Genomic DNA, 26,790 nt, shown 5'->3' with positions numbered 1-26,790 from the left:
GAGAGTATTACAGGTGTCCCATTTTTCCCCCCCAATTGACTCCCTCCACTTCGCTCCCACCCCCTCCCCAGGCCTTCACCCTGTTATTAACTGTGTCCATGGGTTATGCATATATGCATATAACTTCTTTGGTTAATCTCTCCCCACTCTCCCCCCCTTCCCTCTTTCCTCTGAAATATGATTGTCTGTTGCATGCGTCAATATCTCTGGATCTATTTAGTTCATCAGATTCTTTTGTTCATTAGCTTCTTCTTAAAGAAGACCCTTCAACTTTTCCTGTAGTGCTGGTTTGGTGGTCATGAACTCCTTTAGCTTTTTCTTATCTGTGAAGCGCTTTATCTGGCCCTCAATTCTAAGTGATAGCTTTGCTGGGTAGAACAATCTTGGTTATAGTTCCATGTTTTTCATCACTTTGACTATTTCTTGCCACTCCCTTCTGGCCTGCAAAGTTTCTGTTGAGAAATCAGCTGACAGTCTGTATGGGGGCTCCCTTGTAGGTAACTAATTGCTTTTCTCTTGCTGCTTTTAAGGTTCTCTCTTTGTCTTTAACCTTTGGCATTTTAATTATGATGTGTCTTGCTGTGGGCCTCTTTGAGTTCCTCTTGTTTGGGACCCTCTGCTCTTCCTGGACTTGTAAGTCGATTTCTTTCTCCAGGTAGGGGAAGTTTTCTGTAATTATTTTTTCAAATAGGTTTTCAATTTCTTGGTCTCTTTCTTCCCCTTCTGGCACCCTAATAATACAAATATTGGGTCTCTTGAAGTTGTCCCGGAGGCTCCTTATACTATTTTCATATTTCTGGATTCTTTTTTCTTTTTGCTCTTCTGGTTGGGTGTTTTTTGTTTCTTCATGTTCCAAATTGCTGATTTGATTCTCAACGTCCTCTACTCTACTGTTGCTTCACTGTAAATTATTCTTCATTTCAGTTGGTATAGCCTTCATTTCAAATTGATACTTTATTATGTTATCGATTTTCTCAGTTATTTCCCTAATAGTCTGCTTAAACATCCTTATAAACAAAATTCTGAACTCTGTATCTATTAGCTTGCTTGGATCTATTTCATTTAGTTCCTCTTCTAGAGATTTCTTCTGTTCTTTCCTTTGTGACATGTTTCTTTGCCTCCTCATTTTGGCTGCTTCCAGGTGTTTGTTTCTATGTATTGGGTAGAGCTGCTATGTCTCCTGGAATTTGTAGAGTGGCTTTGTGTAGTAGGTATCCTGTAGGGTCCAGTGGCTCAGCCTCCCCAGTCACCTGAGCTGGGCCTTCAAGGTGCTCCCCTGTGTGGGCCTGTTGTAGGTGCTGTCTTGTTGTAGTTGAGCCTTGGTTGCTGTTGGCGTCACTTGGAGGAACTGACCCCCAGGCCAATCAGCTGTGAGGACCAGCTGCAACTACAGCCAGAGAATTGCTGTGCTGGAGACACCCCTATGGAGCAGGATTTACTTCAGTGGAGCTTTGGTTCACCAAGTGCACCCCTTGAGTGTGTCACTCGTGGATGTGGTAGGGTTGTAATCCAGCGTGGTCGAGTCTGACCACTGGATGCACTGTCTCTGGGGCCTCCCTGGAGGTGCACAGTCAGCCTCTGCCAGCGCCTTACCCAGGGCCACCCGGCATGAGCTACACAGCAAACTGTAGTTGGCTGCTACTTGTGCTGGGCTTGGCGTTGTCCAGGAGAGGCCAAGCCATGAACCAATGCAGCTGCCGCTAGTGCCAGGCCTGGGGCAGCTTATCAAGCTGTATGGGACCCGCTGCTGCTTGTTTGAGAGATTTTAGAAAAGTCCTAAGCATAAGACTTGAGAGGCCACTTGCACAGAAAAGCCCCTGGAAATGGCCTGGAGGAGGGGCAGGTGGGGAGGGGCGGGGCCTCCGGGAATCACGGGGCGGGGCCAAAGGCGTGAGTCAGGTGCTGGCGATTCAAATATGGCGCCTGCCTGCCGGCTGTGTGCGGGGAGGACTCGCCACAGGAGCAATGGCCTCTGCAGCTCTTCTGTCTGGGAGGAAGCTGCACCCCCCCACCTCTCGTCCCAATTTCAGGCAGGTTAGTTCCTCCCCAAGTGTCCCAGGTCCTTTCAGGCTGCTGCCCGGGGCTGGGCTCAGAGGGAGCGTCCGAGTGAGTCCGTGCCGGGCCCTTTAGAGGAGCTGCTGGGGCTCCCGCAGCCTCCGCGACCCTCAGGGACAGTCCCCGCTGGCTTTTACAGCCTGAAGGTGTCGGGACGTCTCTTCCCGGCCTGGAGCCCTAGGCTGGGGCCTGCTGTGGGGCTGGGACCCCTCCCTCCTCTGGTAAACCTCTACTGCCGAGATTCCCACCTGGGTTTACCGGAGGCACCGGGTGTGGGCCCGCTGCCGTGTCTCCGATTCAGCCCCCATCCGCCCGCGTCTCCGCCCCTCCTACCGCTCTCGATGCTCCTTTAGTTCCCTGGTTGTGGGGCTTCTGTTCAGCTACAGTTCAGGAGGCTCTGAGTGATGGTGGTTCTGTATTTTAGTTGTGATTTTGATGTGGTTGAGGGAGGCGGCGGGTGCAGCGGTTACCTACCCCCCATCTTGTTTCCTCCCCTCTTCTCTGCTTCCTCACTGACAGCAGTGGGCTCAACAAGGAGAGCTCTGGCTTTGCAAACAGACGACGTTAGATTATTACCCTTGTTACCTACCTGGTGAAGGAGTGTAAGCAAGTGATGTCACCTCTTGAGTCTCATTTCCTTATCTATGAAAAGGAGTAGATAATTATCGCTCTCTTCTTTGAGGATTGTTTGTGTGCACCCTTCAACCTCTCAAGTCCTGATTCTTTGTCCCCAGTAGGTATCCAGTACACTCTTAGCACGTCCCACTTAGGCCAGCCCAGCCCTGTAGTGAATCTGCTCAAGGGACAAGAGAGGCATGTAAGCCAAAAAACTCCATTACAATGAAATAAGTGTTATAACTGAGTAAGTGATGAGGAGAAGAGATTGGGTCTGGTCACTGCTGTATTCCCATTTCCTGGAGGAATATCAGTGCTCAATTGATATTTGTGGGATGAAAAAATGAATGAAAAGATTTAGATAATGGACTACATGAAAGGGCCAGGAATGCTTCATAGAAGTGGTGGTTTGAGGCAGATCTTGAAGGAGAAGGGAGTGCTTGTATGTTTGTGCCTGTGTATTGTGTAGGCACATGTGTATGTGTGCCTATGAGTGTGCAGGTGTTTGTGAATGTGTGCATATATGTGTATGTGTAGTCTGTGAGCATAGGTGTACACGTATATTAGTTTTCTAGGGCTGCCCAAACAAGTTACAACAGACTAGGTGGCTTAAACAACAGGAATTTATTTTCTCACAGATCTGGAGGCTGGAAGTGTGAGATCAAGGTGTTGGCATGTTTGGTTTCTTTGAAGACCTCTCTCCTTGGCTTGTAGATGACTGTCTTCTCCCTGTGTCCTCACATGGTCTTGTGTGTGTGTGTCCTAATCTCTTCTTCTTCTAAGGTTGCCAGTTACATTGGATTAAGGCCCACCTGTAGAGCCTCATTTTACCTTAATTACCTCTTTAAATATCTTGTCTCCAAATACAGTCACATTCTGAGGCCCTGGGGGTTAGGACTTTAACATATGAATTTTGGGAGGACACAATGCTGCCCATAGCAGTGTGCCTAGGAGCATATTGTGTGTATGTGAATGTGCTCTTATGTGTGTATGTATGTGTATGTGTGCATATAAATGCGTACAAGTGTGTACTTATGTGTATGTATGTGTACTGTGTGGACATAGGTGTCTGTATGTGTGAGAGCATTCCAGGCAGCGAAAACAGCATGTGTAAACAATCCTGCTGCATTTGGAGGTTCTTGCACAGTATAGTTTTCTCCTACTCTTGGCCCGTATACATATTTATTTGTGCTTAGTCAGAAATCCGTGGAAGATACCACTTTCCTCTGTTTCCTCTCCCCAGTATTCTTTTTTTTTTTTTTTTTTTTAAATATATCTTTATTGATTTCAGAGAGAGGACAGGAGAGGGAGAGAGAGAGATAGAAACATCAATGATGAGAGAGTCATTGATCGAGCCTGAAAACCAGGCATGTGCCCTGACCGGGAATCGAACCCCAATCACTTGGATCCTAGGTCGATGCTCAACCGCTGAGCCACGCCCGGCCAGGCATCTCCCCAGTATTCTGTGATCACTCTCCGCTCTATGCCAAGCACCCTTCACACTTACCACTTTAACGGCTGCTTAGTATTCCATGGAGCTCAGAAACCACGATTTACTTAACCTTTTGGTTGCTTTTAAAAGTTGTACCTAAGGCTGAAATAACCACTTACATTTTTCCTTCTATTGTTGGATTATGTCTTTATGATGATTTTCCTGAAGTGGAAGTACTGTATTAAGAAGACAGAACATTTTTGCAGCTCTTTAACAAAGCCAGTGCTTTCCAAAGACTGTAACAATTTATACCCCACCTGAAGGTGTGAGGGTTTTTGACATATGCATTTCTTTGACTTCCTTAGGTGGCTCCCTGTGGTTTGGATAGGCTTTTTGGTGACTTCCTTTGGGGATTGTTGTGGGACAGCTCTGCTTATATAGCTTCAGAGGTGGAGGTCCTGAGGAGGGAGATCTTGAAATTTAGAGCTGAATGGTTTCAAATGGCGGGGTGGAGTTTACGGTGCTAGAAGTTCTTCCTGAGGTTAAGCTCAAATCTGCTTCCTCAACATTTCTGCCTGTGAGTTCCTGTTTTCCACCCAAAGCCACAAAGAGTGGTCTCCCCATTAAGAGCATAATGTTTTCAAGGCCCATCCATGCCACAGCATGAATCAGTATTTTGTTCTCTTTTAAAATTGCCAAATAATAGTCCATTGAATGGATAACAGTTTACTTTTAAGTAATAAAAAGAATTACTTTAGAGAAAAATATGAATAAAGTAATAGTACAGAGATGAAGGTCACATGCAAAGATCACTAGATCTTCACATGGTTCTAATTCGCTCTTCCTCCAGATAGATCTCTGCTCAAATATCCCCTCCCTGCCCACCCATGAGGGCATGGGATTTCCTTTTGGGGTGATGAGAATGTTCTGGAACTAAATATAGGTGATGGTTGTACAGCACTGTGAAAGTACTAAATGCCACTGAATTATATCCTTTAAAATGGTTAAAGTGGTATTTCACCACAATACAAAAGCATCTTTCATCCATTTTGAGTTTATTCTTGTGTATAGTTTAAGTTGGTGGTCTAGTTTCTTTTTTTTTTTTTTTTTTGCTTGTACATGTCCAATTTTCCCAACACCATTTATTGAAGAGATTGTCTTTACTCCAATGTATTCTCTTGCCTCCTTTGTCAAATATTAATTGAGCATAATGGCTTGGATCGATTTTTAGGTTCTCTGTTCTGTTCCATTGATCTATATGCTTGTTCTTGTGCCAGTACCAGGCAGCTTTGATTACAGTGTCTTTGTAGTATAACTTGAAATCTGCTCTGGTGATTCCTTCAACTTTGTTCTTCTTTCTCAAGATTGCTGTGGCTATTTGGGTCTTTTTTGGTTCCATATGAATTTTTGGAGTACTTGTTCCAGATCTGTGAAATATGCTGTTGGTATTTTAATAGGGATTGAATCTATAGATTGTTTTGGGTAGTATGGACATTTTAATGATGTTAATTCCATCAATCCATGAACATGGTATATTCTTCCATTTATTTATATCTTCTTCTATCTCTTTTTTCAAAGACCTGTATTTTTCTGAGTACAGGTCTTTTGCTCCTTGGTTAAGTTTATTCCAAAGTATCTTATTTTTGTTGTTGTTGCAATGGCAAATGGGATTTTTTTTTTTTTTTTAGTTTTTCTTCCTGAGAGTTCATTATTGGTGTATAAAAATGCTATTGATTTCTGGGTGTTAATTTTGTATCCCTGCTACATTGCCAAATTTTTCTCCATTGTATTTAGCACTACTAAAAATAATATGTAAAAATATATGATAAAAATCATGTTATTATGTTATTTATTTGTCTATCAACAGGCTTCCCACCAGAATGTAAATTCCATGAGATCAGGAGCTTTGTCAATCACACTATTTGCAGTACCTAGAACAGTATTTGGCATTTGGCAGGGGCTCTTATCTTCTCTGTTTAAGCAGTGGATGAGATAAGATTGCACTCTCTCTTCCCCCTCTTCCCTTCTCTCTGCTACCTTTTAGTTGGTTTCAAGGTGATTTAAATTATGTATTTTCTAGATGCATTAAGATTCCCCCTTCTCCTCCTTTTCCCTTCCCCCTCCTCTCCTGCATTCTTTTGTGAGGAGAGGTTTTAACCCTTTGTCTCAAGATAAGGCCCTACTATAAGTGCCCTGCAAAGCCTTTTGGCTTTGTTTAATTTTCCTGTCTCAGTTTCCCTATTCTACTTGTCCTGGAGTTTTCCTAGCTTTTCATTGTTCTACAACAATTTCATATAAATTGGATCATATAATATGTGGCTTTTTCCACTTAGCATAATGTTTTCAAAGTTCATCCATGCTACAGCTCATATTAGCTTTTAATTCTTCTTAATACCAAGTAATATTGCACTGTATGGATACTAGTTTCCTTTTAAATAAAGAATAGAATTGCTTTAAAGAAAAATATCAATGAAATAATAATATAGTGATATGTAGATATGGATGAAGGAAGCATGCAAAAGACCAAAGTTTGAGAAACTGTAATATAGAAACCCCATTTGGATTCATGCACAGTCAACATGAACAACTAGGGGTGTGTCTTCTGGGTGTGCAAACATTCTTTAATCCTGTGGTTTAAATGGGTGGATCATTCATTCAGTGTTCCCACCAATGCTGATGTCACCCACTTCTACAGAATAGGAAAATGTTGGGTGTGGTCAGGAAATGCTCAATATCTGTTCCCTAGTCTCTTCCAACCCTCCCTTCTTCTCAACCTGTCCAAAGGAATAGGTATGTTGCCTTAAAGAGTTAAACCCACCCAGGATGGTGTAGAGTGGTTGAGTGATACTTTGTCTTGACACAGTAGTGTTCTAACTGCAAGCGCCAGGGGAAAATCTAACTTCTCAAGTTAAGTATAATATCAAAATTTAACATGATCTCACTTATATGTGGCATCTAAAAAGAGCACAAAACAAAACAAAAGCAAAAACAAAAACAATCGCTCCCCCCCCCGCCCAAACTCAAAGAGATCAGATTTATGGTTACCAGAGGTGGAGTGTTCGGGATGAGGGAATTGGAGGTAGGTGGCTAAAGGTACATACTTTCAGTTATAAGATAAATAAGTACGAGGGATGTAAAGTACAGCATAGTGACTATAGTCAATGGTGCTGTATGGGATATTTGAAAGTTGGTCAGAGAGTAGATCCTAAGAATTCTCATCACAAGAAAACAGCCATTTATTCTTTTTTTTTTTTGGTGTGTATATGAAATTACAGATGTTAACTAAACTTATTGTGGTAATCATTTCACAGTATATGTAAGTCAAATTATTATCCTGTATATCTTAAACTTATACAATGCTGTACGGAAAAGTGTTGAAATGCTAAAATGAATTAGCATTGACTTGCCAATCTTTTATCATGTCTGAGAAATTACATTGTATTCTAATGGCAACAGATTAAACCTGGCACTCATTTACATAGATTAGGTACTATAGGTCTACTTCCTCTATTTTAAAACCAATGATGATTACACTTGTAGCAATCAGGGTTAAGTCAGGGAGTCAAAGACTACCCAGTTATTATATTTGTTTGTTTTAAATAAACTTTATTTTGTAATACTTTTAGATTTACAGAAGAGTTGCAACAATAATACAGAGAGTTCCTGTTCCATTCCTTTAATGTGAACATCTTACTTAACCAGGGTACATTTGTTAAAATTCACGTTGACACAGTACTACTTAGCTAAACTCTTCAGAGTTCACCAGTTTACCCACAAATGTCCTTTTTTTCTTCCAGGATCCAATGCAGGATACCACGTTGCATTTAGTAATCTTGTTTGTCTCCTCTTATCCATGACAGTTTCTCTGTCTTCTCTTTGTTTTTCATGACCTTGACAGTTTTAAAGAGTACTGTTCTCTATTAGAGTGTCCCTTAATTTGAGTTTGTTTGATGTTTCCTCATTGTTAGAACGGGGTTATGGAATCTTGGGAAGAAAACATCCCATGTATTTATTTTTTAAAAACAAAATCTTAGCCTGGCTGGCGTGGCTCAGTGGTCAAACATTGACTTATGATCCGGGAGACCATAGTTCGATTCCCAACCAGGGCACATGCCCAGGTGAGTAGGGAACATGCAGGAGGCAGCCGATCAATTACTCTCTCATCATTGATGTTTCTATCTTTCTCTTTCCCTCTCCCACAAATCAATAAAGACTTATTAAAAACAAACAAACAAAACCTAAGTTTTAGTCTTTAGATTTTACCAATTTTTCTGTCATTGCCCTCTTTCTGTTCCAAGCTCCAATCTTGGGTACTGCATTGCATTGAATTGTCACATTTCCCCTGTCTCCTTCATTTTCGGATAATTTCTCACAAGCTTTCCTTATTTTTCATGACCTTGACAGTTTTGTGGAGGGCTGGGCAGGTACTGTTGGATTATCTGATATTTTTCTCGTGATTAGACTGGGATCATGGATTTAAAAAAAATTAATAATGTCACATACCAAAAAAAAAAAAAAAAAGAACTGTACACAATAAATGGGTAACTTGTATGGTATTTAAATTGTATCTCAACAAACTTTAAAAATACCTGTTTGGAATGAACACCCCAAAGGTAAATCACATTACATCATGTTATTTAATTACATCATATCAGGGGATACATGAAATCCACATGATATCTCTGGTGATATTAACCTCCTTCACCTGGTTAATGTATAATTCATTGTTTTTTTCGGTATGATACATTATTAATTTTTAAAAATTGTGATAAAACATATAACGTAAAATTTGCCATGTTAACAATTTTTAAGTATACAATTTAGTGGAATGAATGACATTTGTGATGTGCAACCGACACCACTATCTGTTTTAAGATGTGTTCATTTATAAGGGTGAAGGGGTAGAGATGAGAACGTAGGACCTAGAGGTCAAGTTAAGACTTTTTTCTCCCTTATTTAAAAAGCAATGCAAGATTTTAAGAAGATGTGTGGCAGGCCAGATTTTCATTTTAAAATGACTCCTGTGGTAGTTGGAGAATGACTTGGAGAACAGATGCAGTGAAGTGAACACAGCATAAGCTACAGGGACCCACACTGCTGGCCCTTCCAAGACCCAGTAGAGACCTGATAATGTGCTCATGGTGCTGTACTGACGCTGTGTTGGTATTTTGTCTTTTTCTTAAGGAGGTTCTCCTGCACCAATTGTACAGGTTCTGGATATGCCCCTCATACTTAAAAACAAACTTTCAAGATAAACTTATAAATCCTTACTAAATAATTGAGGGAAACCCTGACTCGGAAAAATTAAGGCATGGATTTTAGGTCTGGGTTGCCTGTTGAATCAGGTATGGTTCTCGGTGGTGAGCCACTCTGGCTGAGTTAAGCAAAATGAGAATTTGTTGGAAAGATATTAGGGCAGGGGTTGGCACATTTTTCTGTAAAGGGCCAGATTGTAACTATTTTCAGCTTTGCAGACCATATGTTGTCCGTTGTAGGGTGTAAGGAGCCATTGACAATATGTAAATGAACGAGCATGACTGTGGCAATAAAGCTTTATTTATAAAAACAGGCTTCAGGCTGGGTTGGGCGAGCGGGTCATAATTTGCTGACCCCTGTATTTGGAGACTCCAAAATCGTTGAGTGTTTTGAGCACAGGTTTGCACATGGGTGGGTCTATAGAACTCAGTACATGCATCACCCCAGATCTACTTGGTCCTGTGTAATCGCCCCTGCCTCAGCCCCTTGCTCAGGTATTCTTATGTTGCTGCCATGGCTATTACTGCACCATAGATGAGGACCTCTGGCTTTATTACTTAAAAACTTGGTGACCCTAGACAAGTTGCTCCTTCATGAGGGGGTTCAACTGGATCAGGAATGATGTGCCTTGCTTATGCTTCCTGGGGTATTGAGAGGAGAAAGGCTTTGAGGCTACACCCCAGTTAAGTAGGAAAGATGGTGTGATCGATTAGTTATGTCTGCAGTGGGAACCGGATAGAAAACGGTGGCACACTTGCTAAATTTTGTGATCCTATAACTAGATGATCTCCAAGGTCCCTTCTGAAAAGCTACAGTTGTGTCTGGATACTTCCTTGGGCATATTCTCGAGATGGAACAATTGTGTAAAATATAGCCACTTGGCATGGAAGTGTGGCCTGTAACTTTACATATTCCTAATATATCTGCTTTTAGGAAAGTGACAGGATGAGCTCCTGATTCTCCGTTCATGATGGACACACCAGGGAGACAGCTGGCCACTGGGAAGAAGAAACCAAATCCATAATGCCTTTCACATCAGCCTCATGGTTTAAGTTCAGAGCAAAGATTCCAATACATACTTTTAGTTTGACAACTGTTTATTGAACATCCATTATAATAATCAAAGACTTTTCCCCTGCCCTCAAGAAATTGTAATTGTCAGGGCCTCATCCTAGGTAAGAGAGCAAAATAAACTAGGAAGACTATAAGGAATGGCTTTCTGGAATAAGTAGGGGTGGGAGATAGTGGAAAGTGGGTGAAGGGAGAGAGAGGGCATTTCAGCTTTGGGAAATGGTGATGTGATAGCGAAGGCTTAGAGGCAGGGGTGAGTAAGAGGACGTTAGTCTTGTTGGAAGGGTGAATTCGTGATGGGGGAAGTGGGGGATGAATTTAGCTGATTGCTGATTGGAAGTAGATTATAAGGGTGTGAGATATGAGGATGTGGAGTTTGGCCTTGGTCTCTAAATGATGGGGTGCCATTGTGTCTTCTTGAGTGTTCTAGGAAGATCAAGAATTGTAGATGGTATGGAGCACAGAGGAGGAGTGAGATGGTCAGGTGGAGCGGCAAGAAAGGAAGCTGGTGCAAAGATGCAAACATGTGAGAGTGGGACTTGAGTTTGGAGAATGACATGTTAGGATAGAGAAGACAGATATGATAAGTGTTTCAAAGTCAGGCTGGGCTAGGCGTGTGGCTGGTGGCATAGGAAAGTTGCAAGAAGAAGAGTGTTATAGATAATGGCAAATTTCCAAACCGGGGGTCTGAGGTTGAGGGTGACAGGGAACACATGGAGGGTGGACCAGGAAGAAAAGACTCATCTTTAATCACGAGTTTTCAATGATGGTGGATATGACCACAGGTCCAGGCTGCAGATGTAGAGACATGCATCTCGGACTTAGAAGACAATGCGTCTGATCCAGCTTCCAGCCCAGTGCTGGAATTCCATGGAGGTAACCTTAAATGTTGCTTATCAAGGATTTCTAAAAGTCTTCCAGGGAGCTCCAATCTCCAAGGCAGGGAGAGCTTTTACTAGGTGGTTCCTCTAATTGGAAAAGTTTTTTGATGGATCAAGGCTTAGCAGGCAGTGGGAAGGGGGCTGGGATGGAAGCCAGTCCTTGACCCTGCCCCTGACTTACTGTGTGGCATTTGACAAGCCATGTAACCTCTCTGAGCCTCTATCATGTTGTCTACAAAATAACAGGGTGATGCCAGGGGATTTGCCATGGTTTCAACTTGCTCTGATTCAGTGGTGAAAGTTGAAACCATGAGGGTGAATGGATGGAGTTTCTGGAGAGAGGGTAGAGTCCAGGGCCTAATGGTGGTGGTAGGGGGAAGCAGTGTTAATTAAGAGGGAGAGAGAGATTCAGAAAAGGAGGAGACATCTCTATTAGACAGAGAGAGACCATGAACTAGGAGGACAGTGTCAAGATACCAGTATGCTCGCCAAGGAATTGGGGTCTTAGAGAGAGAGAACGATTCTTGCCTTACTGAATTTTTAGGAATTGGGAGGGAATCTCTGGGATATAGGAATGGATGTGGGCTCAGGAAGAGGTTACAACTCTAGGTGAGACTTAGAAGCCAGTAAAGGTTTGATTGAGATGGGAGGTAGTGAGTGGGCATTGGTTTATTAGTGAAAAATCTTAAGCTTTATCCAGTTATATTTATATGGCTATGCTTCATAAAAGATAGAAAGGGGTTTCAGATAAGCATAGGAGCAGAAAGTGGAATAAGTGAGTACCCTCTTAGGTTGCATTAATAGAGGTAAAGAGTCCAGCCTGAGGGAGGTGATCTTATTGTTGTCACCATGCCTGTGCTCAGTTTTAGCTGGATTGCTTTAAGAAGGACAGGGACAGATTGAAGGAAGACGTGCATAGAGGTGTGAAGAAAGGACTAAGTGACATTTAGCTTTGGGGAAAGAAGATTTTGGGGGAGTAGTGAGAGCTGCCATTAAACATCTGAGGGGCAGGAGAGCACCTGAAAGGAGGCCTCTCCCTTCCCTTACTACTACTGCAGATAGAGCTGTTTCCGAAGGGTGCTTTGGATTTCAGGGTTCACTTTCCTTTCTTCCCCTTCCTGAACCAGCTCTGCTTCTGCCATCCTCCGGGTTACCTGCAGCAGGAGGTGTGGTCAGCTTGGGGCTGGGCCCCTAGGGGAGTTGGTATAACGGGCTTATGGGGAGAAGGTTAGAGAAGAAAGCAGGTGGGTATCTCTGTCCTCAGATGGGTGATCTTTATTGTCTCATCCTATATCATCATCTCTATGGAATCATTGGTTGGACATCTTGTTATGTATTTTTTTCAAATCCACCATAACAGCATATAACCATTAGAAAAAAAAGTTGGCCCAAACTTTTAATAGGAATTTTTGTTTTGTTTACAGAAATTTATCTGTATTTTATCTAAATTATCTCACATATTGTGGGCTTTGGAATCTTCTGCATTAGGGAAAGTCACTGCTAGGAGATGGGCATCCTAGTTTATGTTTTGGGACCTGGGTTGGATTTGGGGCTGGGAACAGGGGAGGGAAAAATGCAGAAAGGTTTGGAAGAGGCTCAGCCCACTCTGCTTGCTCCCTGCTCAGGCTGGGTAGGGGTTCCAGGTACCTTGTCCCAACTTACCTCTGTCAGAAGCTCCAGGATTGGTCCTTTCCTGTTTATGAACACATCAACCAGAGTCTGGATGAAGTAGGAGCCGTCTTTGTCGTGTCTGTAGGAAATATACCCTGGGAATTGCAGAGAAGTGGGCTCAGGGAAGCTCCAGTGGGGGTGGAAGGGTGGGGGTAGGGGTGGCGCAAGAGGGCCTGGGAAAGGGTGGGTCCTGGAGGAGTGTCTCAGGGGTCAGGAGTGGTGGGTGAGGTGGGGGAGCAGAGGCCACCTTGGGTCAGCTGGGAGCTCATACCCTCCACGGTGGAGTAGATGTGGAGGGTGTCCGTATATGTTGGGATGGTTTGAAGACTGTCTTTTGTGATCATCTCAATATTGTCTCCACCTACTGTTTGACCAGGGTCCTTTTTTTCTGAAACATCAAGAAGAGGAAAAGTCAAAGTCAGAGAGAAAGATGGGGAAAGGAGTAGTCATAAGATAGATTAACAATGCAAGACAGCTGGGGCTCTAGATCTGGGATAGGACTGGATCAGGAACACAAGCTCTGTGCTCTTGGCTCTGTCCCCACCTCCTCTACAGGCTTGCACAATGTACACCTTAGGCTTGGCTCTCAGGGCCTGGCAGTTCTTGTTATTTAGAACCTTGAAGAGGTTCTCCAGCTCGACCATCTGCTCATCTTCCCCTTCAAGGTAACCTTCTAGCCCATGTGCCATGAGCACCACGAAAGCACAGCTGATGAAGTCTTTCCGGGCATCAATGGCCTGCTGGAATTTTTCCACTTCTTCCTGGAATTGCTAGAGCAAGAGGAATGGCCAGACTCAAGTGCATCCCTGGAGCCCACCTTCCCATCCAGCCCTTCCTCCAATGGCCTGGGATGGCTGCACAGTACCTGGGCAGTAGGGTCTCTCTTTATGGTACTCTCAAATCCCAGCTGCTGGAACATGCGTTCCAGGGCGACTAGGTCTGCCTCTGAACCTTCGCGGGCTTTGGTGACGCACAGTGTCAGGGCTACACGGGCACCTGACATATCATATGTCTCCTGGCCAAGAGATGACAAAAATCATTAAAGGGGACCAAGGAGAAGAAGGAGATGTCGTCTAAAGAGGACTGGGGTTAGGGTTTCTGGGTAAAATACTGGATGCCCAGTTACACTCAAATTTCAGATTAATAAAAAAAATGAGATTTTTTAGTACAAGTAAGTGGAACCTCAGTTCTCAAACTTAATTCATTCTGGAAGGCTGTTTGAGAAGCTATTTGTTCAAAAGCTGAATCATTTTTTCCCATTAGAAAATATTCACAGCACAATTTCCTGAGATGTTAACAATGCGAATTTTAGCTGTAAACTGACTCATACTTGCGCATTCTCTCCTTTGTTACCTGAGAGATACATGACTGATCATACAGGTATCAGCATGAAAGGGTTGTCAGTTAAGAACTGAAGTTTTGTTCAACAACCAAGACATTTTGTCCTGTGAACAACTTGGTTGAGAACTGAATTGTTTGAGATGGGAGATGTTCGAGAACTGAGTTTTGACTCTATGTCCCAAATATTGCATGGGATATATTTATATAATAAGATTATCTGTTGTTGATGTGAAATTCTAATTTTACTGGGCATCCTTTACTTTTTTATTAAATTTTTTGAAGTAACATTTGTTAATAACATTATATAAATTTCAGGTATACAGCATTATAATTTCATATCTGTGTACTATATTGTGTGCTCACCACCAAAAATCTAATTTGCTTCCAGGGGTCCAGCTCTGTTTTAGTCCTGTATGAACTTGGGAAAGTCACTCCTATCTGAGCCTCAGTTTCCAAAAATAGACAGTGAATGTGTGTGAAGGATTTTGAAGGTCCTTCCAGTTGTCACATTTGGTGGCTTTGTCTCTCCATCCTTTTCATGAGTGTTCTAAGTATTACTTTCTCATTCACAGAGGTCTCAAAATTCCTGAAGCTAATGTTGAGATCCTATCTTATCCCATCTGAAGAAGAAAGATGTTTGGATCAAAATTTCTTTTCAGAAGAGAAGCATGATACTTTGAGAGAGATGTAGTAGGGAACCCCCAACTTGGGTTCCATCTCTGGGTCTTTTTCTCCATTTGAGTGATCACAAAGCACCTTTTACCTCTGAATTCACATTATCTCAGTTTTTAGCATTGAAAGCCTGACTTCTCTGTCCCCATCTCCATCAGAGTCACCAGTGTGGGAATGGGCACAGATTTCTCATCCTCTCTACTGGCTCTGAAACATTAAGCTCTTCACCTCCCATCTCCTCAAAGGCTCCCACCCCTCTCCCCCAACCTACACCAACCCACCTCTTCCAAAGGCTGAGGACTGCTCATGTCTCCTCTGATTCGGAGTCCAGTTATTAGCACCCTTGGCTGATCCTAGGGGTTCAAGAGAAGAGAGAATACAGAGGGGCTCAAGGTATAGGCTGGTTTGTACATCTGGAATTTTGAGACTGAATAGGACCCCAGTGGTTGGGACTTGTTTCATGGTCAAACCTGAGCAAAAGATGACAGTCCATGAAATATGTCTTCTTGAGTGGGACACTCCTGTGGTGTTTTCCACCCCTGGCTATCTCCAGAACTCTTGCTAGGCCCACCCCACAATGCCACTCATCTGGAAATTTTCATTACTGGACTGATAAACAGGGCAAGCAGCCCTATGTATGCCCCTTTGCCACTCAGGAGCTGACTGGTTGAAGAGGCATCAACAAGGAGATGCTTTGGGGTTGGGTCTAAAATGAGAAGATTATCAAAGTGGAGAAAGCTACTTTAAAACACTCCTTCCCTCTCTGCCTTGAGCCTGAACCTCTAAGTTCTTCATTCTCATCTGAGTCTTGTTCTACTCTCTGGCTGACGAGAATGAGGTTTGCCATATTCTTGCTGTTTTCCCGTCTCCTTGCCTTTTCTTATACTTCCTCAGCCTGAAATGCTTCTTTACTAGTCAAGGCTCTTCTCTGCCAACTTGGGTGGCATCATGTCTGTTATGTCTTTCCCCCACACCCACTTATGTCTCCGCTCATCTATCCACTCATTGATCTATCCATTGATCCATTGTTTGATTGATAAATTGATCGAACTATCCATCCATCTATCCATCCACTTATCCATTCAATCAAATATCCATCAAATATTTTCTGGGTGTCTATTATGAGCTACACACCGAGAATACACTATATAAGACAGACATGCTCCCTGCCCTTGTGTAGCTCTAGTTTATGACAGAAATGAACATTAAGTCTCTCTCACTCTTTTTTCCTTACACACACACACACACACACACACACACACAATGGAGCCAGTCAGTGCTGTAAGGAAAGAGAAGCCAAATACTGTGAAGGAGAGAAAGTAGAAGGATAGAAGGAGCATGGATTCTGGAGCCAGATAAACCAAAATCAAGTTCTGCCTTGGCTTCTTCCCAGATGTGTGACCTTGAGCATCTTGCTCTCCTCTCTGAGACAGTTTTCCCATCTGAAAGGACCTTGAAAGAGCACTAGATGCTCTACAGTTATAGCAAACAAGGTAGGTTCAATGATCCCTGTTAAGCCACTGAAAGTTGCCTCTCCCCTCCCCAGACTACCACAGCTCTGTCTGTTTAGACTTGCATTACAGCAGTGCTTTTGATTTTTATTCTTGTGGCTGAGCTGGCAGCTCAGTTTTTAGCATTGAAAGCCTGACTTCTCTGTCCCCATCTCCATCAGAGTCACCAGTGTGGGAATGGGCACAGAGAAGGTGTTGGGGAGAATTTGTTGAACAAACAAATAATAAACAAATAAACAAATGAAAGAAAGGATGGATGGATGGGTGAAAATATGCATTCATGTAATGAGAAGGGAAAAGAGAGAGAGGGGCCAATATCTGTCAAATCACTTACTGTCTCTAGAAGTAGCTGCTCCTTAAAGCCAGGCCATCTCACCACTCTCTTAGTTTCCAATAGGACTGGGCACGAAAGAGGGGTCAGGTCCACGTGCTGACTTTGGAGAAGGAGTTGACAGTACAGAATCTTCCCAGGTTTCTCCTGAGGAGCCTGTCTGTGAATTGGGCAGCACAGCTGTCTAGGCCTTTATTGCCCCTAAGTTTTCTAACCCTCAAGAAACCTCATGACACAAGGGAAACACCCTTGATGAAGAAATGGACCTAAATACCCACATAATGAGTAATGGCAAAGCTCAGTCAACACCCCCTGGCTAAGGAGGCTGAGGCAGAGCATGCACACCAGCCAGGGCTTTTACACCAGCCCACCGCAAGCACTGCCCCACCCCCAGGTCCAGCTCCTCTGGCTGTCATCAATCCATCATTTCCATCATTATGCCCACTTACATCTTTTCCACATTCAACAGTGCAGGTAATACCAACTTCACTTGTTTATTACCTTGCCGAGTATTCTACAACCTGAAGCGATCAGCATTATTTACTCCCACTTTTCAGAGAGAAGAACACTGAGACTCATAGAGGTAAAATGACTGCTCAGAGTTACTCAATCAGTGATTGGCATAGTTGGCATTCAAACCCAGGAAGGTCCAGCCTCTGAGAGCCCAGTCCAGCTGCCCCAACTGATGCTCCACAGCCGTCTCAGCTTCTTTCTTCGCTTCCTCATGACCTCCCTCTTCTATTCATTTTCAGCCTTTATTTCACTTCATCTCATTTTATTTTAACAGCTTTAAAATAATATAATTCACATATCATACAACTCACCCATTTAAAGTGTACAATTCAATGGTTTTTTACTATATTCACAGTTGTGCAACCATCACCACAGTCCATTTTAGAACCTTTTCACCACTTCAAAAAGAAACTCAGTGCCCTTTAGTTATTGCTCCCAATCTCCATCCAAATCTCTCAGCCCCTGGCAGCCACTAATCTATATTCTCTCTCTCTAGATTTCCCTGTTATAGACATTTCACATGAATGCAATCATGTAATTGTGATCTTAAGTGTTTGGCTTCTTTCAGGATAATACTTTTAAGGTTCATCCATGTTGTAGCCCATATCAGTACATCATTCCTTTAGAGCTGAATAATATTCCATATAGAGATACCTCATTTTGTTTATTTATCCATCCATAAATGCAAGTTTGGATTGTTTCCAGCTTTTGGCTATTGTGAATGATGTTGCTATAAACATTAGCAAATAAGTCTTTGTGTGGATGTATGTTTTCATTTCTTTTGGGCTTATATGTAGGAGTGAAATATTCAAGCAATACTGGAATGTATTCAGCAAAACCGGAACATTCCCATAAAATGCTGCAGCCACTGTGGAAAATGGTAGTGATGGTTCCTTTAAAAATTAAACACAGAACTATTTGATAAAGCAATTCCACTTCTGGGTTTATATCCCCCCAAATTGAAAGCAGATGTTGAAAATAGTTTTGCACATTCCTGCTCACAGCAGTTCATTATTCTCAATGGCTAAAAGGTGGAAGCAACCCAAGTGTCCACCAACAGGCGAATGGACAGAAAAAAATGTGGCCCATCCACTCAGCCTTAAAAAGGAAGGACATTCTGATACATCCTACAACATGGATGAACCTTGAGGACTTTATACTAAGAGAAAGAAGTCAGACACAAAAGGACACATATTGTTTGATTCCATGAATATGAGGTCTCTAGAGGAGTCAGATTCATATAGAGAGAAAGTAGGATGGTGGGTGCCAGGGGTTGGGGAATGGGGATGGCAGTTACTGTTTCATAGGGACAGAATTTGTTTGCAAAATAAAAAATTCTGTACGCAGACAGTGGTGATGGTTATACAATAATGCGAATGTGCTTAATGCCACTGAACTGTAAACTTAAAAATGGTTAAAATGGTAAATTTTATATTATGTCTATTTTACCACAATAACAAAATTTTAAAAAGCTGGGACATTATCATCCCCCCAGGTCTTTCTTTTGTTTCAAGGTAACTCAGGCACCAGGTGGGGCAGTTTCTCTCCAAACCCCCATCTCTGCATCGACTTATACATTTATAGCTGTTTGTTATGTATGTTGGCTCGTTCTACTGAATTGTTCTGTTACTGGCTTTGTTCACTTAATTCTATGTCTGGGTCATCTTTCTATGTTGGTACCTATGGAATAAACTGATTTTTCTTTTCTTAAAAAGACTTTTTATCGAAGATAGCTACATGCAGAAAAAAGCACAGATCATAAGTATGCAGCTTGATGAATTTCCACAGACTAAACACACCCATGCAATCAGGACCTGATGAAGAAAAAGAATGTGACCAGGTTCCTGCCCCTGAATTTCCTCTCCTGCTCCCTTTCTCGTCACTACCCCACCCCTGTCTGTCCCAAATACTATGCTGATATACAACACTATAGATGAACTTGTCCTGATTTTGGTTCTTTATATAAATGAAATCACACAATAGTTCTCTTTTCTATCTCATTTTGTTTATTCAACATTATGTTTGTGAGATTTAATCTTTTTTGGCATATGTCTGTAGGACTTCCATCTTATTGCTTAAGAGCAGTATTTCTCAATCATTTTTTCATTACCACTCCCCAAGCAGCCATTTCAATTACCCCTCTGTGAAATTTAATACCACAGATATATTATGTATCTCTACCATTGTCTTATCTGTCTATCTATCATCCATTCATCTGTATCTATTTTTATCTACATATTGTAGGTATATCTGTATATTTTTTACTCTCCAAAACCAATTTTTGCCCCATGTGGAGGTAAAATATTGCTCCCCTTGAGGACACATGCTTTGTAGTATTCCATTGTGTGAATATACTGCAACTTATTTATCCAGTCTATTATTCATGGGCATTTGGGTAGTTTCTAGTTTTTTTTCTAGCCATGAAACTATACACATTCTAGTACATACCTTTTAATGAATATGTACACATTTCTGTTGGGCATATACTTGAGTAGATTACTGGGTAATCAGGAATGTCTATGTATAGCTTCAGTAGCTATTGCCAAACAATTTTCCAAAGGGGTCTGCCACTTAAAAAAAAAGTTTTTATTGATTTTTAGAGAGAGAGGAAGGGAGAGGGATGGAGAAATAGAAACATCGATAAGAGAGAAACATCATTGATAAGCTGCCTCCTGCACATCCCCTACTGGAAATCAAGCCTGCAACCTGGGCATGTGCCCTGACCGGGAATTGAACTGTACCCTTTGGTTCCTAGGTCACACTGGCTGGGCAACGGGTTTGCCACTTTTACCCTCCCACCAGCAGTGCATGAGGGCTCCATTCTATGCCAACACTTGGTATTTTCCATCATTTTCATTTTAACCATTCCAGTGCATGTGCCACATCATTGGTTTTATGAGCCACGCAATATTCCATTGAATGGACGTACAGTCACTTAATCATCACCCTGCTGATGGACATTTCAAGTGTTTTCAGTTTTTCCACCAAGACAAATATCGCTGCCAGGAGCAACCTTGTACATTTCTTTTCAGGCACAAGCTTGAGCCTTTTCCGGAGGAGAGGTTCTTAGAAGTAGAATTACTGGTTCAAAGGGCATAGGCATAAAAGTTTAATAAATTCCGGCTTGCCAGCTGACTGCCAAAGTCTTTAGCAATTTGCTTTCCATCTCAATATATAAGTGAGTGCCCATATCTCTGCATCATCAAAAATACAGGATATTCCTGTTAAGTGCCAGTTTCCTCACATGAGAAATGAAGATCCACTAGGGCTGCTGGGGAGATTCGGAGAGGTATCCTGTACATAAAGCACCCAGTAATGATACTTCTTGGCATATAGGAGAACGCTATGTTTTCTTCTTTTCCATCTCTCCTTCTTCCTCTTCTAGTTCTCCTTCAATCACTTTATTAAATACTTATTGAGCACTGTGTCTGATGCTGGGTCAGCATTGCCGAATAAAACTGATGTAGCCTCCATCTTTGTGAGGATTACAACCTCATGTCATCTCATTCTCTTCCTCCCCCTTCTCCGCTGTCACCAACAGCACCCATAGATCTTGAAAAGTGCTTTATTAACCCTAGCACTGTAACGAGGTTTAATTACAGATCATGTCGCAACCATGAGTATTCTGGGCAGGGTAGGACTTGGGGGCTGTTGGACTGTGCATGTAGGAAATTATCCCCTCTTATGTTCCTTCTCAAAGACCCAGGTAAGGTCTGACCATTCCAGGAGAAGATAGAACAACACACCTGGGAGTGATGGGATGTTCTACAAAGACTGGGAGATGTGACATCACCTGGTTCTGTGATAGTGTAAAAAAGCAACATTGTTCATTGAAAGAGAAAGAAAAACCAGAGAAAGACCCACTCCAACTGGACCCAACATCCCATCCTCATCTGATGCCAAACATTTTAGCCAAACTCTGCTTCTGCCATCTTCTTCCTTCTTGAAATCTTATTGTTTCAGAGTCTGGTCAGTGAAGAAGACTGACTCTTGGAGGAAGGAATTGGAAATGTGGGCGTTTGCAATGGTGTGCTGGAAAATGTTCAACAATTGGCTTTCTCTAAATGAACAAACAAACAAAAAAAGCAAAAAAAGGCCTGATTTGTAATGTTTGCCAATTTCCATGGTGTAAATACTCTCTTGGCTGATTTCAAGTTAGCAACATGGTGTCACTGAACATGGAGTTGGGAAGAGCTGGCTGCAGCAACCATTGAGTGTCTCACAGGGAGTCCTTAAGAGGGCTCAGCCTCATGTGCCAGGATTCAAAAGGTTATTTCTTGAGACAGTTTTTCTTCAGAAAAGCTGGTGGGTCTGGACAGCCCTGTCCCTAGGGACAGAGGCCATGTTTGAATATTTCATTCAGAGTCAGACGCATAGTAGGTGCATAGGAAGGAAGAGCTGAGTGGATGAATGAGCTGGGATGTCTCATCTCCTGAAATGGAGTGTGGCAGAAATGATTACTTATCAATTTCTCCTCAGTCCATCAATGACAAGACTTCAGAAGGTCCTGGCCCTCTAATGAGATCTATATTTACTGTCAGTGTGTGAGAGAAGGAAGTGTCACTCTGGCTGAAATAACTGTTAATCAACTAGTTAAATTGATTAATTATATTAATGAGTTATCTGATAATGAGAGAAAGACAACTTGATGAGAAGGCTCCATGGATGAATGTATGCCTAGAGATCATAAGGTTGCAGATTGGCTTCCAAGAGAAGCTGGCACTTAATGAAGACCTGAGAAATGAGTAGGTGCTTTCCAGGTGGCCATATGCACAAAGCAGCTCAGGAGAGGGATCCCAGCATAGCCGAGGTGAAGAAAAGAGCTTGGTAGCTCAAGGTACCATGCTTGCTTCCTTGTGGCTGGTTAATAAAGTGTAAAGGATGGTGGTAGTGATAAGTCAAGGAGTGGGTGGGATCAGGAAGGGGCTTGAAGCTACCCTAGGGAGTTAAATTTGTTTTGCCCAGGACTTAAGGGTTTTCTGTGATGTGGGGATTTCAGTACTAAAAACTCAGAGAAGTCCCAGGCAAAGTGAAATGAGTTGGTCTCCTATCTGAGAGGCAATGGGGAGCCATTGAGGAATTCTGAGCTGGGGAGTGATATGATAACTCTTGGTTGTTAAAAGATGAATTGTATCTCAGGTAAAATGAAGATTCTACAGGAAGCTGTCTCTGAACCCTCCCTAGACCAGGTCAGATCCCAACTTCCCAGGCTCCCTCCACTTCTTCTGGGCAGCAGTATTCTTATATGATGCTGATTTGATGTCTGCCTTCCCCAAGGACAGCTGGCTGGTGAGAACATGAGCCACACTCCTAGTTTACTGGGCACCTGGCATGACTCATGGGACACGTTCAATAAATGCCTGTAAGGAACAAATGCCTGGTGTTGTCAGAATTGGCACTTGTGCTCCCTAGCCCTATAAGTATAAACTGGGAATAATACTACCTCCGTCATCAAAACTGTAGAGTGGAAACATCTAACATAAGACTTGGGGGTAGGAGGGAGCTCAAGAATAGGTGCTCAAGAACTCTTAGTGGAGTATGAACCAGAATGGTAAGGAGAAAAGAATGATTCACTACGGACTGGAACAACTGTTAGTTAATTAATCAACTAATTAAATTGAGGAATTATATTTATTATTACTAATTTAATAGCTGGCTAATTTTATTATTTGATGAAATGTGATTGTTTTATTTTCTGATAGTGAACTGTCTTCATGGAGCTCTCATGGGGGATCCAGAGAGCCCTTAGAGGTTTAGGTGACCAGTGCTGAGATTAGGGTAACAGGGGGCCCTTGGGGCCTTGAGGATACCCCTGCCCTCGCCCAGCACAGAAAGGAGGCTGGACTGTTCCCAGACTATGTTCCCATTGTGGCTTGGCTGCAGGCTGATCACTTAACTGCTCTGAGCCAAAATTGCCTTACCTGTTAAAACCTATTTTGAGAACTTTTGTGAGGCTAAAACAAAATGATTACTGTAAAGTGACCTGGCCTCATTGGACCATTGGACAGGCTCTGGGTTAGACACTGTTTTTGGAGCTGTGGATACGTCATTTTCATGGGCTCATGGATCAGGGCAGTGTTTCCCTTCCATGGCAGCATAAAGCAGCTACTTGGGGAGCTCTTAGAAACACAGATGCTTGGGTCCTTCTCCAGAAGATTCTGATTTAAGTTATCAAGGTGCGGTTCTGACAGTGGTATTTTAAAAAAAGTAACCCAGGTGAATTGGGTTGCAAGGTCAAATCCCACTGGTTTTGTGGGAAGGGACGAAGAAAAACTGAGTGAATGAATAAAATAATTCAGATGGTGACACATGTTTAAAATGGAAATCGACAAGATGAGGTGACGGAGAATGACCAGAATGGTTGAGGTGGGTCTTTGGGGAGATTGCACTCAAACCGAGCCCTGGGAAGTATAGGTGCTTAATTCACAGGGCTTCTTCTTTCCCTTACACCACTGAGTCTCCAACTTGGCTGCCCAATGGAATCACCATTGGAGTTTAAAAAATATATTAATGCCTGGCTCTCATCCTCAGAGATCTGGTTTAGTTGGAGCCCAGGCCATACATAACAAATTTACCATTGTAGCCATGACTCTGGATTCATTCTGTCTCTGTAGATTGGTTATTCTTATTCACAATAACCAAAAGATGGAAGCAACACAAATGTCCATCAGTGGGATGAGTGCATAAACAAAATGTGGCCCATCCATACAATGGATATTATCCAAGACATAAAAGAGTATGAAGCTCGGATATATGCTACAATATGAATGGACCTTGAAAGTATTATGCTCAGCTAAAGGAGCCAGATAGGCCACATAGTGTGTGGTGTCATCGGCTTTTTAGAAGCCCCAGATGGCTGTGATGTGCAACAAAGCTTTCAGATCACCGCCTGATACTGTACAGAGTTTCAATCAGTGAAAGACTGATGCCCAAGTATGGGTGACACTGTTCACAATTACAGTCAGCAATGACACCCCAAACTTGAAACAAACTTATTTCTCAGGCAGATGTGGGTGAGGGTGTCCTGTCCCAAAGCCACCCAGTCTCTCTGACTGTTCTGCAGCAAAGTGAGGGGAGATGCTTCACTGAACATGCACATGCTTCCTGGGCACAACTTTTCTGTGAGTTTACAGGCATGGTTGGCAAGTCCTTCTTTCACACATTGCCAGAGAACGGCCAGGTACCCAAAGAGCTCTTGCTCACCCCCTGGACACATGCATGAACTCATCTTTGCAACAATAAGTCCCTTTCCTTGCCCAATGCCTCTATTTGCATCTGTGTCACCAGCCCATTGTCCCATCTGAACCTCAGGTCCTTTGTGGAGCTGCATCAGTGAGATCTCATTGTGATGAAAGGAGGCGGTATTGCTTAAAGACTTGGCAACTTGCCATTCCAGGCTCCCTTGGCCAGTAAACAACCCAGAGTGCCTGACTAGACAAGACGAGTTGGTATCTTGTCCAACAGGATTTTATCAGTCACAGTCAGGCAAGATGCCCATGTATTCCAGGAGCTCCTTCCCTTTCAGAATTTTGCAAGTCACTGAGCTTGCAATAGAATGGGGGGCAGAGGCAAGCAATTCTCATTTCTCAGGCACCCACCCTGAGCATTTGAAGGCTGGGAACTCTTGTCCTGATGACTGTGAGATTGTACAGAGAAAACAGGTTTAGAAAAGTTAAGGAAGTTGACTTAAAAGTGCCACTGCTGGGTTCAGAGGGCAGTTCCCTCAGACTCCTGAGTTCTCTTATATTCCTTCTGTCATAACCCAAGGGTCAGATCAAAGAGAAATAAATTTAAAAAGGGCTTAGTTACTCTCTTAACTCCAGTCTGAGAAGGTCACATGAGCTTAGGAAAATAAATGAGCCAGCCCAAGCTGCTCAGGGTGGCCTGAAGCAGGCCTAGAAACCAGAGTCCTCTCTCTGACCTTCTCTACATGGCCTGGGCATAAATCTTTTATTGTAGAGTATAAGGCAGTGGTTCGAAAGCTTTGCTTAGATAACATCACAGCTATCTGAGGCTTTAAAAAATCCTGTGACACCACATTTTATGTGGCCCTTGTGTCTGACTCCTTTAGCTGAGCATAATGCTTTCAATGTCCATTCATATCAGTTATTATGAATAAGAATAGGCCAATCTATAGAGTCAGAATGAATCCAGAGTCATGGTTGCAAGGGAGGGTAGGAAAGAATGAACTGGTAAATGGGTATGGGGTTTCTATTTGGGCCCACTATACTCAATGGCATTTTCTGGCCTGGTCCACTCCTTGGGCATCTACTTCTCAGTTGCTCCCATCGCTACCAATTTGCTGTGAATGTGGGTATACTTGTATATGATTGTGTGTATGTGTATGTGTATAGGGGGATACAGGTAGAAGGGATGCAAATAAGGGGGGAACCTAGAGCAAGCAGATAATTGAGCAGAAGGCATGATAGCATAATGTTCAAAGACACAGGCTTCAGAATCAGAATGTTTGGGTTGGATGCCTGACCTCAGTGACTTGAACTATAAAACCTCTTGGTGGCTCAGTGTCCTTGTCTGTAAAGAAGAGATAGTAATTCCCACTTTACTTGAATGTTGTCAGGAGTTAATGCATTCAAAGTACATACAAAAGTGCCTGCTATTTAGAAAGAACTCTATTTTACTTACTAAATACTTCTTGGATTCATTCTTTTCTCTCCAACATCACTTCCTAGTTGAGATGGCCAACATCCATGACCTGGACAGCAGCTGCAGACTCCTAATCAATCTTCATAAGCTGGTTGGTGACCTGCCACAGCCCTGCTATACCCAGGAACCTGCCTCTTCACTCTACACAGGAAGATTGGCTCTGGTCAGCTGGCTGGTGTTTTGGAAGCTGCGTGGTGAGTGCACTCCATATCTTTTTCGTGATGAGTGTGAAGGAAAGAGAGAATGGAGGTGGCCATGAACCAATACTATCAATGGGCTGAACCAAGTGTCCTGGGGAGGGACCTGGTTCACAAAGCTGTGGGATGCCAGGATTAAGTAGCAAATAATGATGGCTATTGTGCTATTTAATAAGGCATGAGATAAAGATAAAAGTGAGCTTAGCAGAATAAGTGAGCATGATATGAAGAGTAATTATCATGTATTAGTGACGTGAACTAGCAGAAGTGGCAATTATGGTTACTCTAGAAAGGAAGTCACAAACATGTTTTTATGTTCAGAAATGGAAGAGGAAAGAATGAGGGTGGCAGGTTCAACCCAGAGGATAAGACATTGTACAGAAGAAGCATTTGCATTCTCATGTGAGGTTTCTGGGCAGAATGGAAGGACAAAGATGGAGGCAAAGGGACAATCCCCAACTCCAGAAAGCACCTGCAAGAGGCTCAAAAGTCAGCAAGGTGGAGGTGGCTCTGTGTCCTGGAAGGATATATGGACTGCACCAATGGGCTTCCTTTCTCTCTGGCTTTGATCAGTAGGGAA

General features: G+C 42.7%; 2 protein-coding genes across 2 annotated transcripts in view; both read right to left on the bottom strand.

Annotated features, from left to right (window-relative positions):
* LOC308556324 (olfactory receptor 1f45-like) overlaps window positions 1-26,790 on the bottom strand; it is a gene marked incomplete at both ends in the record, with an annotated part of 504,663 nt that overhangs the window by 406,169 nt on the left and 71,704 nt on the right.
* CASP14 (caspase 14) lies at window positions 12,360-15,302 on the bottom strand (the record flags this gene model as incomplete). The annotated part of the gene is made up of 6 exons (XM_081136799.1): window positions 12,360-12,464; window positions 12,973-13,076; window positions 13,253-13,369; window positions 13,526-13,751; window positions 13,847-13,996; window positions 15,276-15,302. 6 exons carry the CDS (start codon window positions 15,300-15,302, stop codon window positions 12,360-12,362), a joined length of 729 nt encoding a protein of 242 aa, XP_080992925.1.

This window comes from Miniopterus schreibersii, assembly GCF_964146895.1.
Source record: "Miniopterus schreibersii genome assembly, chromosome: 4".
NCBI classification, from domain to species: Eukaryota; Metazoa; Chordata; class Mammalia; order Chiroptera; family Miniopteridae; genus Miniopterus; species Miniopterus schreibersii.
Note: the sequence above shows the minus strand (reverse complement) of the source record. Positions and strands in the feature narration are given on the sequence as shown.